This window comes from Bombus bifarius, unplaced genomic scaffold, assembly GCF_011952205.1.
Source record: "Bombus bifarius isolate JDL3187 unplaced genomic scaffold, Bbif_JDL3187 scf7180000007990, whole genome shotgun sequence".
In the NCBI taxonomy this organism is placed as follows: Eukaryota; Metazoa; Arthropoda; class Insecta; order Hymenoptera; family Apidae; genus Bombus; species Bombus bifarius.
Genome location: NW_022884371.1, coordinates 2,305,039 through 2,317,680, shown reverse-complemented (window position 1 = coordinate 2,317,680; position 12,642 = coordinate 2,305,039). Strand labels below are relative to the sequence as shown.

General features: G+C 38.7%; 1 protein-coding gene across 4 annotated transcripts in view; it reads left to right on the top strand.

Annotated features, from left to right (window-relative positions):
* Positions 1 to 12,642, top strand: part of LOC117205353 (protein grainyhead) — a 162,081-nt gene that overhangs the window by 15,651 nt on the left and 133,788 nt on the right. For 3 of the 4 annotated variants that reach the window (XM_033443667.1, XM_033443666.1, XM_033443668.1), the window contains exon 3: positions 3,043 to 3,815. In XM_033443667.1, coding sequence (XP_033299558.1) covers positions 3,043 to 3,815 — 773 coding nt within the window. The remainder of the gene's footprint in view (positions 1 to 3,042; positions 3,816 to 12,642) is intronic. The other variant, XM_033443669.1, reaches the window with a different exon arrangement.

The following is a 12,642-nucleotide window of genomic DNA, read 5'->3' as shown; positions in this document are numbered from 1 at the left end:
TATTCATCTTGTACTTCACGTGTCCATTTCAAGAATCGCATGTGCTAACTTTGAAGGTCATTAATATCTCTATAATTGTGTTTGTATTTATCATAGTTTAAATAACGGACAACACCCGATGATACAAGATATGTTTTGGTTTCATGTTCGATAAATTTCATAATGTAAACAATTTTTAGAAACGTTCCTCATCCTGTTGAATATACAGTCGCGATTCTCGTTTCGTCAAAAAATTCCACTAATGTTTTCCAATGTTTCTTCATATATCATTTTATTCGGACAAAGGCATACTATCTGTCAAAATATTTTCAGCTTTCTCAAAGCCACCAACAAATCCTACAGCTTTTCAAGAAACCAATTCCAGGAATTCGAACAACGAACCTAACACTTCACGCTCCCTTCGACCGCAAAATCCTTGAAACGAACTTGTTCGCCGATCGATCATAGTCACTTGACAATCTCAAACCAGTGGACCACGGATCAAGGAAACGCAAGAGCGCGATCGTTTGGTTCAGAAACTTTTCGCGATGGAGCCGCTTTCGAATCGCGATCCCTCGGCGCGATTAAATACCCGGCTTAACATTAGCCAACTTTAGATTCGTCTCGGAAATGAAAGTAACGCGGCGAGTTCTTCCCTGAATTTCGTGACGAAAAAGGATCACTTACGCGATGACTCCGTTAGAAAGTCGAGTGGACGTCGTGGTACTTTGATCTTTGCTGGCGCGATTAAAAATATTTGCCGATCGACGCGTTACCAGACACCTAGGGGATTAATTATTATTCGACTCGACTTCGGCTGGACTGGTCTCTACGGAGCGATTAACCAGCAAGATTTTTATTGCGGGTCGATTAGCATTCGAAAATGTTAAACTGTCGTTACGACATAAAGTACCGCGACGTAAATTTCCGTGACTAAAACCGGCGAACCGTGCCTCGATAAAATAATAATTTTGTGGAAGCCACGCGACTATCGATAATTGGCAAACGTTCGCGTAATTGAGAAGCTCGACTGGATTTTGGATTTAGAGATGCATGGATCGTTACAGGGATTATCGTGGGTGAAATTTCACCCCTTACGAATTTCTTCATCCCATATTATCGTCTCGTAATCGCATATTACAATTTAATTTTACTTGCAACCGTCGGGAATAATAATTTTTCATTTAGTCGTGGAATAATAATAAAATAATCACTCTGACATTCTTTGTTCAACACAGAATGGTGATAAAATATCGAACTGTATTTGTTAAAATTTATTGATCTTTACAGGAAAAAGGAAAGATACCGAGAAAAGGTACTGAGATGAAATTTCATCCATCAATGTGACTTTCCTTGATGATGGCTTTTATCGTGATTGCACTGGAGATTATTTTAGTGATAAATTAGTAAATTACGAGTGATTGTACGTTTATGTAAAATTTAAAGGTACAGTAATATACAGAAAAAGTGTCTACGGTAAAGTAATAACTAATTTCATAATAACTAGAGAATGAAATAAATTTGACTACAATTCCTATAGAAATACGAATGTCATATAAGCATCTGACCTACTGATTATTGAAAATTCTAACAAGAGATATCTCGTGATAGTACTTTATTTATTTTGGTCCACAGGTCTATCGATATTCACAAGCCTACATACGCAACGTTATATAATTTGTTATTTATATAAGCTTCTAATCTCACACCATGTATCCTACTTCAAAGCTTTCACGAACGCTGTCCTTACTTTTCCTGTCACTTGTCGACAAAGGATTCGTTCCATTTTCAATTCCCCATGGAACCTGTGATTCTCTGTAGAATATTCGGACTATACCCTCGTCAACCAATCTCCCTTGAAAATTTGCGACTGAGTATTGAAACCCTAAGCTGAATAGGGGTTGACGATTCATCTTTTGTTCTCGATTACATCCTTGAACTCGACCAGTGTTCTTTTAGCCTTTTGTATCGTAGAACGAGGTTTTGAAGAAAAATTTAGTTTATGAATTTTTAATTGGAATCTTGATTACGTCGTATTTATAAAAAAAATATGGTTGAAGATTTTGGAGAATCAGAGATGCTAACTGAGTTTTAACTTTATTTTTTATTGAAAATGATAGAAAACGACGAATGCCGGAGTTTCGATCAAACGCGAAGAAAGTAATAATTTAGAGTTATTTAGAGTTATATAAAACAAAAGGTATATCGATAAGAGAGTTTCTGTTAGAGAAGAGAAATCTGTCAATCAATCTGTGTGAAAACTTCCTCGCAGTGTTCAGAACTTTTCTAATCGCTTATGGTAATCGTACTCGCGTTCGCTAATGGTAGAGCCTTGACAGAACGAGAGGTTTAGTAGCAAATAAAAAGGCAAGTACCATAATTGAACTCGTCGTCTTGTCTAGTTTCTTTGAATATTCCTATTACGACTACTAAGAGGTAACTCTAGGAGAGTAGCTATCATCACGTTCGCCGGCGGTTGAGGTTAGCAAAAAACTGAGGAAAACGTTTAATAAAGTTGCCATTCTGTTTGGCTTGCTCGTGTATCTATTCGAAACCAACGAACGGTGACAAAATATTGTACATTTTGATGTACAGACAGCAATTACCACCATACAGATTAGCTTTCTATAAATATAAAGAAACTGATCATGTCAATATTCTAAAAAAATATTCTAAAAAAGTTTATGTAAACAGAATTCTATCGCAGATATAATAATTCACCGCTACAAACGATAACCTTCCCTAACTCTTTATTATCACAATAACATTTTCTTCGAAATTCTAAAATTTTCAAATGCACAAATTACTATATTTCCACGTTTCTAAATGTCCAAACTTTTGGCTACCAACGTTTTTAAATATCCAAACTCGTAAGCGCGCAAATTTCCGAAAGCCTAAACGTTTACATTCCCAAATTGTCCAATACTTTCCATACATAATTTACAAACGTCTAAATTTGAAAACGCTCAAATTTCCAAGTTTCCAAATTTTCCCGAGCTACTACAGATTTGTCAGCTTGATCCAATCAAAGGCACTGGTTTATGGAAATCTTTGCTATTCTAGGTGCAGGAGGGGCCAGTGTCCCCGGCGTCCTCCTCGCTGAGCAACCAGAATCAAAACGAGAGCGAGCAACAGGTGTTGCTGGCCACGATGCAGCCAGTGAACGTCCTAGACCTGCACGAACCAGCGACGGTTCACTCTCTGCATCCAAAATACCATCATCACCACCACCGTCATCACCATCATCATCACCATCATCACCATCAACAACAACATATCCAAACTGATCCGGACGACGTTCAGCAACGAGCGACGGACGACACCGATGGCCGAGTGACGCCTGGCACCGACGCAGCGGCCGCCAGCACGACGTTGAGCGTCGGTGAGCACAAGATGATCGATTTAATTTACAACGACGGTCAAAAAACCGTCATGTACACGCACGACAAGGAGATCATCTACGAGAACGAAGCGGATCGCGTTCAAGTGGTCGAGTATCCACCACCACCACCATCACCGCCATCTCCATCGCCACCCTCGGCAGTCACAAGAGCTGGATTATTGCCACCCACGTGTGTTACACCTAGATCTGGGTCAGCCACGACCGCGTTACATCTGCATCATTATCCTCAACTGCAGTTGCAACACGAGGATGATCTTCCACCCAGTGTTCGCCATGCTGTAAACGCAACGGTTCCAAATTGTGCGGCGGCCACTACTACGACTACCGTGTTGGTTCTGTCGGAATTGGTCGCTGCTGATCCTGCAGCTGGAGCTGCTGCTGCTCAACAACTCACTCTTACTGCCGCTGCCGCTGCTGCTTCCCTCCGTGCAGGGTAAGTGTTTAATGATTTTTGTTTTTATTGACAACACTGCGGATCTTTATGCAAATAGATATTATTAAATTTGTTTTATAGATACAATTTAAAAGATGAAACTACTTAGCGAAGCATTCATACCGCTCTAAACATTTTTCAACAATAGTATTCAAGTTCTCGTGGGTACAGTCGAAAGAATGAAATTTAGTTAGAAATTTCTTTGATTGGTTAAATGTTATAATGGATACTATGCATAGGACAATTTATATATTTTTGACACATTATGTGCATACTATACGTTTGCATACTGCACCGCTAAAATTTCTATAAATGCATAAAAATTCGCAACTCTTAGGTGGTGAAGGAGATTTTGGTTGTTAGGAGAAACCGAAACCTTGCGTGTTTTCTGAGAAAATACAAAAATTAAGATGATGTGGTGGAATATGGAAATGTAAGTACTTCCAAGTATTTTTGGTAAAGTGGAAATCACGTTCTATCGAAGAATTTAGATATATTCTTAGTTGATGAAGAGTCACGCTGTCTCATTATGATAATCGATGAGATTCGTTTTACATTTGTTTGTTATGTCGTATCGAGTCTGTTATATCAGAAAGCGTTGTCACATTATACAAATCTGTGCCAGATCGAAGTCGAAGGCTGCATTAAGTAAAATGTCAACGAATAAAGTTCATTCCAAAAATACGCAAGAAACCGCGACAGCGTTGATCCATTTTAAATAACGTTACCGATATTAATTAACATTGGCATACGCGGTAATATTGCAAAATCTTAAGAAACAAAAATTCCCTCGTCCGTTTAAAGTAACGAGCTTCGTCGTCGCAGAAAACGGAACGAATCGTACGTGTAGAATTTAACGAGATGGAAAAATGAAATTCCGCGGCGGAACGAGTCACGGCGTGGCGAGGAATCGCGTACGAGCATTTCGAGGCGGCTCTATATCGAGCAAGTAACGTATCGTTGCACGGTGTCGCGCCTTAATAAGCCGTAAAGTAGCGAGGAAAGTGTCTGCACGTGGACAGTAGCCTGTTCACCGGCATGGAAAAATCGAATAGCTCTGTTGTGTGCGCGCGAGAGAGCGTGAGCACGTTGAAACGGCGAACCTTATCGGCCTCGTGTATCAGCGTCGACAATTAACAATTATTGCGCACACCTACCCGCGAGCACGGTCGCGGATAAGTCACGTTGCTGCGTAGAATTTATTATTAGGACGCCGTGTTGCTCGCGCCCGCGTGCCTATACAGCGTCACGCAGACGCAGTGTGCCCTGCAAGGACGTTCGCCATAGCCGAACGGTCGTTCTGCTTATCAGTTTGGCCTTATTGCAATTATTTGATCGTATTATACAATGGTTCTATGAAAGTACTGGACAATTAGAAGTTTTTTTAGAAACATTATATGAACATATCGTATGTGTTGCCCCGAAACATTTTGAAGTTTCGTTGGCGACGAGCAGACTACGGATTTTTATGCAAATTCATATTTTGGAAAATTAATCAAAAATTAATTTAAGAAGGTAGAATCTCACTGGAATATTGTTTTACTTACCAAGTATTATAAAAAACATTGTATTTTGGATATCTTATATGTTTCCTCGTTTTATATACAATTTTGCACATACGAATTTTCTATAAATGCGTACAAATTCGCGATCTAGTAATGAAAATCTATCGTCACGACCATAATGATAAAATTTGAAACAAGATCTGAAAATATACATAAAAAGTACGAGATATTTAGTGTAAGTCGGTTTATTGAATGCAAGAAAGCAAAGACGCAACAGTTGCGTCAGTAGTATCAGACGTAATCAGACAATTAAAGCGGCGCTACATACGCTTCAGTAGTATTGTAGCCAGACAACTGAAGCGGCGGCGCAAAGTATGCTTCAATAGCAGCGAAACTCTAAAGTATCAAGAAATTGCATAGTGTATAGAAGTAGGGAAAAAATAATTTATTTATTAATTTGATAAGATACAACATGTACTAGGATAATCGATACTTACAAGAGACCACCAGAATCATGATCTTAAAAGACAATAGTTTATCATAGTAATATGAATAGTACAATTTTTAGAAAATTTCAATTGTAGCATTTATTGGACTGTACCATAAATTCCTGCTGTTTTATATTCATTATATATAAATAGAGGAAGCAGAGGAAATACATGTTACAACTTAACAAATGAAAGAAAATATCGTTCATTCTTCATTTCAAAAAAACATCGTTCGTTATGTTTCTTTCTTGGTCTTATCAATTTATTCGCTTTATTTTTATGATTATAAATTTTATATTTTTAATTATAATTAAATTTTTATATTTATATTCATGCTTATAAATTATTTGTTCGACTATTGAATATGCTACTAAAGGTGATAAAGTATAAATTATCGCTATCGGTTCATCGATCGTTCGTTAATTATTATCATACTATTCTGTCGATAGACAGAAAACGTCGTTTATTTTCGCTTGACATATTTCTAACAAGCAACGTATTCGATGAGAAAATTGCCCAGCAATTTCCACTATGCTGCACCTGAATCATACGGTACACGCGTGAGAGCGTCGAATAAATAATCCACGTGTCGCTTACTCCACGGGCACCACCCCGTGCGCGAATTATTCCGAAGGATCCGTCGAACTCAAAATGCAATTAAGATCTCGATCAACTAATTTGTAACGTTTCCCTATCGCGCTCGTATCTCCATATATTCTCGTGCGAGCAAAATACCACTAAACGGGGGAACAATGTTTCTGCCTAGTATATTTAGAAATGACGTTCTTCCGCGCTATGTCGAACGCGCGCGCGCGTTAAACTGCGCGCCTGACCAGCCACCCGTGACACAATGAATAATCCGAAAAAAGAAAAAAAAAAAAAGAAAAAAATGAAACGAAAAAGGAACGAACAGAAGGAACGAGAAAATGCAGTGCAAAAATTATTACAACGGGAGAACCTGGAGTCGAATATTTCTAGAATTTAAGTGGCGAACGATGTATTTATGGGCGAAGAAAATAAAAAGTTGCCTTTTTAGCGGAGGAATGTTAGCGCGAATTTTATGGTAGATATAGTGGTGAGCGCCGCGGTCGCTATAGTAATTTATTTTTGCTTTTAAGACTTTACCAGATTGCGGATAAAGCTAAAATCAGTAGTCCTCGCTTTGCTGTGATTGAAAAGGAAGGCTACTGACCAGTAGCTTTCGATTTGAGGAATTTGGCACGCCATAATTCCATAATTTATTTCCTTCTCCTGAAATTTATAAAAATTATAAATTGGAAATCTACAGCCTTCGGATCGATGGACGGTATCATAATTAAATATCAAAATTAACGAAGATAACGTTCTTTATCTATATGAGAAATCTTCATTCGCCGTTCCAATTTTTCGGTTCACATTGTAACGCGCATTTAGAAACGATCTGTATGCAGTACACGCATACATACCACGAAATATCGCGAACAAATAACCATTAAACTCACCGGTCGCCGCACACCTTGCTCTTTTGCAACAAATAAAAATCAACTGCAATTAATCGGTCGTAAGATATGCACGTGGAGACCTTGGGGGCCTCGAAAACAACCGTGTCTCTCTTTCTCTCCCCGCCTTTCTCTCGTCTCCATGTGTTTCCTTCTCTATCTACGCCTATCCGTCTGTTTCTCTTCGCTTTTTATTCCTCGCTCTCTCGCTTATTATAAATATTTTCAATATTTCCGAAACCAAATTCCGCGGAATCCTTTCTTCTCTGTTCACCATTCGGTAGCAAGCGACAAGGGACCATCGGCGACAATTCTGTCGCTTTCACGTCATAAAAATTTAAGGAAAGGAAAAACTTGTTGGCAATGTTTCGAGGGAAAAGGGGCAAACTGTCTGTTCGAAAGCTTGCTTCTACCTCAAGGCAACGTGGGTATGCTAGCTTGAACATACGAGGAATGATTCTTTTTGATTCATTTATTTTACATTAGCAAATCTCTCCCTTTTTATTTGACCTTAGATGTTTCGAATATTTAGGAAACTTCGTAGATTTATCAGCTATTTCAGTTTCTTTAACAGACCGAAGTTGATCTCTGAAAGGATTTAAAAAATCTTCTTGCCAACTACATACAATAATTAAGATACTCTTCTAACCATCAAACACAGGGCCCCAATATTATAAAAAAATGTATTATTATTTACTTTTATCTACTATCACATATTGTTTTTTACTTGTATCTTTCTCCGGTGGTCCTCATACGTGTAAAAACATACTTCCTCCGGATCTTCGTAAAGAACGATCAACCCGCAATCGATGAGAAGGCGATAATCAGATTAAAATGGGTGAAAAAGGCTGGCGACTGATGTGGAAGCTATTACAGATCAGATTTTTCCCAGTATTTCTCCGTAAGCTACTTATATCGGAGCTTAAACGCTCGCATCCACGAAATCCGAGCCGAACTCTCGATTCGTCGCGGCTGAATCCTATCGATAATCCGGCAGGCCGCGTCAAGGGAAATAACTGGACGAGCGGAACAACGGAGATGTTAATTTGACCTCGAAGCACGCGGCGCCATCGAGTTTGCCCGGCCACCGTTTATCGCCATTTTGTCCTTCTTTGTTGTCGCGAGACGAAAGAGCCGCGGGAAGCTTTGATACGTTGCGTTTGATTAAAATTCGTCCGCCTTTGTTTATCGAGCTTAATCGCCGTGTCACGGCATATTGAATATTAATGCATTCAATTTCGCGAGGCTTGCATATTTATGAACCCGTGGATCGAAGTCGTTGACTCTCGGAGTAAGCGTTTCGAAATGACGGTCAAGGTGTATCGAATATTTGATTAATATTATTCCGGGGAAAGTAATAGATTTGACGGATTTCTCTTCAGCATTCTTCGCTCATTTTATTTGGGTCACTTTATTCTTTGAAATTTCTTATCGTTATTTAAAGTTATTAATAAGACAATTGTTTTACCCTTTGACGTGAATTTCTTCTTTAATAATTAAATTAATATTATTCTCGACAAAACATATAGATGTTTCGTGAACTATATTTGGGAGTTCTATCGACGTTTGATCTGAATCCCTCGGCTCTTTCAAGATTATTCTCTGCATAGTTTAGCATCGATTGGTACTGTAAGCATTAGCATTTTGAAATCACGACAGAGAATATATCATCTACTTTACTTGGATATTTGCTTCGTCCGATAAAACTTATTAAGAACGAAGTGTAATGATCGATAGTTGGAATCGCATACGACTTCTCTGACTTTTCTCGTTATATTACAGTAACCTGTAATGATAATGAATAATGTACAGAAACCAGAAATGAATTATTATTCGATGTAACTTCTACTGGATAAAAATTACATAAATACGTCATTCCTTTCTTTATCAACGGTTTGACTCTGCAAATAAAATATTTATTATCGTTTCGCTCTCGATATAAAATTATCCCGACTGTGTTTACGTGAATTTCGTTTAACCGACAAAATGAAGCGAAATTGCCAGTGATTTTTATTTTTCGCGTTTCTCAGACATTTTATTATCGAAGAATTACGTGGACCAAGTGTCTGTCGCGACTTCCTTAGGGGTTTGATACATTCGTGGTGCGGCAAGGAGTGGTTGAGAAATACGAAACTAAATTGCGATACGCGGCATAAAATTAAAATACGAGACGAAGAGCGCGATGCTCGAGACCGGCCGCGGTGAAATTTGCATATATTTCGCGCGATTCCTTCAACGAAATTACGGTGCGCTGGTTAACGTTCCTGACGAGCGTCTCTCACGCACGAAAATAAAAAGAGGAAACTGCTTTTTTCGTAGAAAACATTCTTTGTCCGCTTGATCGAACCGAAAGTTTCGCAACAAGGCGACGAAGCGTTTCCTTTTTCTTTTCGTTAGTTCATTCGTCGCGATTTTAACGCGAAGGCACTCGCGAGATCTCGCTGCCGGCACATTTCTTTTCCAATCAGCCAAATTATAGCCGATCCGTGGTCTGTAATTAAATTAACGTGAAAGTTCACCGCCGCTGTCGAGTTATTTCTATGAGTTAATTGTACCTCTCTCCCTCTCTCTGGATATCTAAATAAGAAAGGAACGCATTTGAACGCATTTTTAAACAAACACATGACAAGCTAAGACGATATTCGAAAACTACTACATTGCTACGTATGGAATCTTCTTCGAGATTTGCATATCGCTACTTTCGTTTATTGAATTCGCTTTATTAATTCGATTATCAACTGCATTAAAAAAAAGAAGAAATTTGATATACGCGAATGAAAATATAAGTTCCATGTGCGACGTGCTGAAGCTTTTAAAGACATGGAAATCGTCTTGTCGATCGTCACGAACAATAAAAATGCTCGTGCGATTTTCTCGTATGAGATTAAACTGCGAGTAAATTTGGACAATTTAAGGTGGCACCGTTGCTGAAATTTTTAGAATTTTGCGCGACAGAAAAGTATGAAGAAGATAGAAAAGCATTTGATATCCACTCGAAATGGAACGTAGATCGCGACAGAGCAAACGATATGCAAAGTTAATTTATCCAAACGACGATTACCTAACGCAATGTAAAAGACAAGAGTCGAATATCGAGCAATGAATCTTTATTCGCTCTAATAAGGATTCAAGATCGTTGAACCCGCGTTAACGTCGATCCCGAGGAATAACAAAGAACACTGTAACGCAGCAGCCTAGCGGGGGACCAGAAAATGGCCTCCGTTTAATAAATCCGCCGCGATGGAAGCGCGATCTGACCGAAGAAAAACGGGACCGCTCGAAGGGGAGCGCTCGTAATCTATGCTAATGCGGCGAAGGTGGGTGCACAGGGCCTGTAATAATAGTGTTTTCGAGGATGTGACGTCACACGGGAACAATACAGGCACGAGCCGTGCCGTGTACACGCTTTCGGCGGATTATTTATTTGACAGACCTCCCCGCGGGCCGTGTCTGCGTTTACGACCAGCTCGCAAACGTTTCGACCCGAGATTCGCAACGCGCACTTCTCCTTTTCCTTCGCCAGATGCTAATGCGATGCCTGCATGCAACGTATAATAGATTATATATTTTCTTCCTAGAATAAACTATAAATAAATATATTCGCAGTGACTCACCAAAGTATTCGGACATTTATGGTTGGAAAATATCGATGTGTATAGTTTCTGCACGTTATAGATAGAATATTTCGAAATTTCATGAATATCTTCAGTCAAAGAAGAAATATCCAAATTCAGTAATGGATATAACATAAGAGTTAACAAACACCAAAACCCACTAGTTACTCAATTACTTGACACGTCGGATCAGATCCGCAGGCTAAAAAGACTAAAAAGGCTAAAAAGAATTACCCTTTAGATTTAAGCACTAGATTCAACTAGAATCATACACACGATAAACACTTATTAAACACGACATAGTACCACGCCAGAAAAATTTACTTATAATTCTCAATGAGAATTGATTGTAAAATTCATCCAAATAAGAAAAAAAAATGAATTGAATCTTAAGAAGAGGCGAGTTTCGTAATTCTATGTATCGGTCAAATTTGAAGACGATATATGAGAACGTACGTAAAAGGTACAAGATATTAAGAGCAAACATTTCGAGAAAAATTAGTACAGTCAAATTGGAAACGATCGGTAATGTGTACTATCTCAATTCCTAACCAATTTACGGCGTATTTAATTTGAAACGTACCTAATATGAAATGGGCCTAATCTGAAACTTCTTTAAATTTAGTTGAGGAAAAAGAACAGGATATTTTATAAAGTATTAAGTTGTCCGAAAAGTGTCTATCTTTTACAGACACGTCTTTTACAACGAGGCATCTTTATACAAACATGAAACGTACGCTGTCGAACGTTGTGATCTTTATTTTGATAGAACAAAATGGATCATACGTAATTCGATAAAATAATATAAAACAGATGTTGTGCATCCATTATTTCCTTATAAAACGAAAGAAACTTTTCGGACGACCTAATACATGGAAAAGGGAAATTTATTCGCAAGTTATTCATCGTACCGACTTCTTCTATCAAAGGCGAGTTCGGTATACCATTCAAAGATATTAAGAAATCTATTAGGTAGAGAAATTATTCGAGAAGCGGAATGAGAGATGGACTGGCATAAATTCTACAAGATCACATAAAACAGCAAAGCGATACTCGAATCCCTCCTCCACCTCCGAACCTCTATACAATAGAAACGACCAAGTGAAGCTATTCACTGCTAATTGAACACACAAGCGTAACGCACGAATTTCCGTTACGAACAAATTACGTTACTATTACAAGTTTCTATTACATTACCAGTCACGGTACAACGCATGATTCTGAAACGCACGACATTATAGGAACCACGGAACACATTCAAAACCCCAAGAAGCTCACGCAAGCGTTCAGTTCGAAACAAAAGTAGAGAAAGCCTCTGGAAATTTATCAAACAGACAGGCACATAGTAGAAGATCCTAGAGGAGATACAAGCGAAAACCTTCGCCAATGATCGTATTGTCGATGCGACGCGCCTATTCAAAGAATAGAAGAAGAAGAAAATTTTTAATCGGTACAACAACGACAAAAAGAAAAACACAAACATTTCAGAAAATTTCGCAAGAAGATCCGCTCAACGACGATCATAAAATTGCAATCGAACGAACGAACGAACGAAATGGTGGGGCTTCTCCTTGTTCGCTTGCAGCTCGAATTTTCGAGTTTAACCAGGGGCCGCGTTTCGTATGCGCGGCAAATTGCCGTAATGACGGTGCATCATGGTAAAAAGTTTCGCGTTCGCGGAAAGCAGAATGTAAACCGGACATATCCCTCGCTCTGTCCTCGTCTCGTTGTCCTCGCGGATC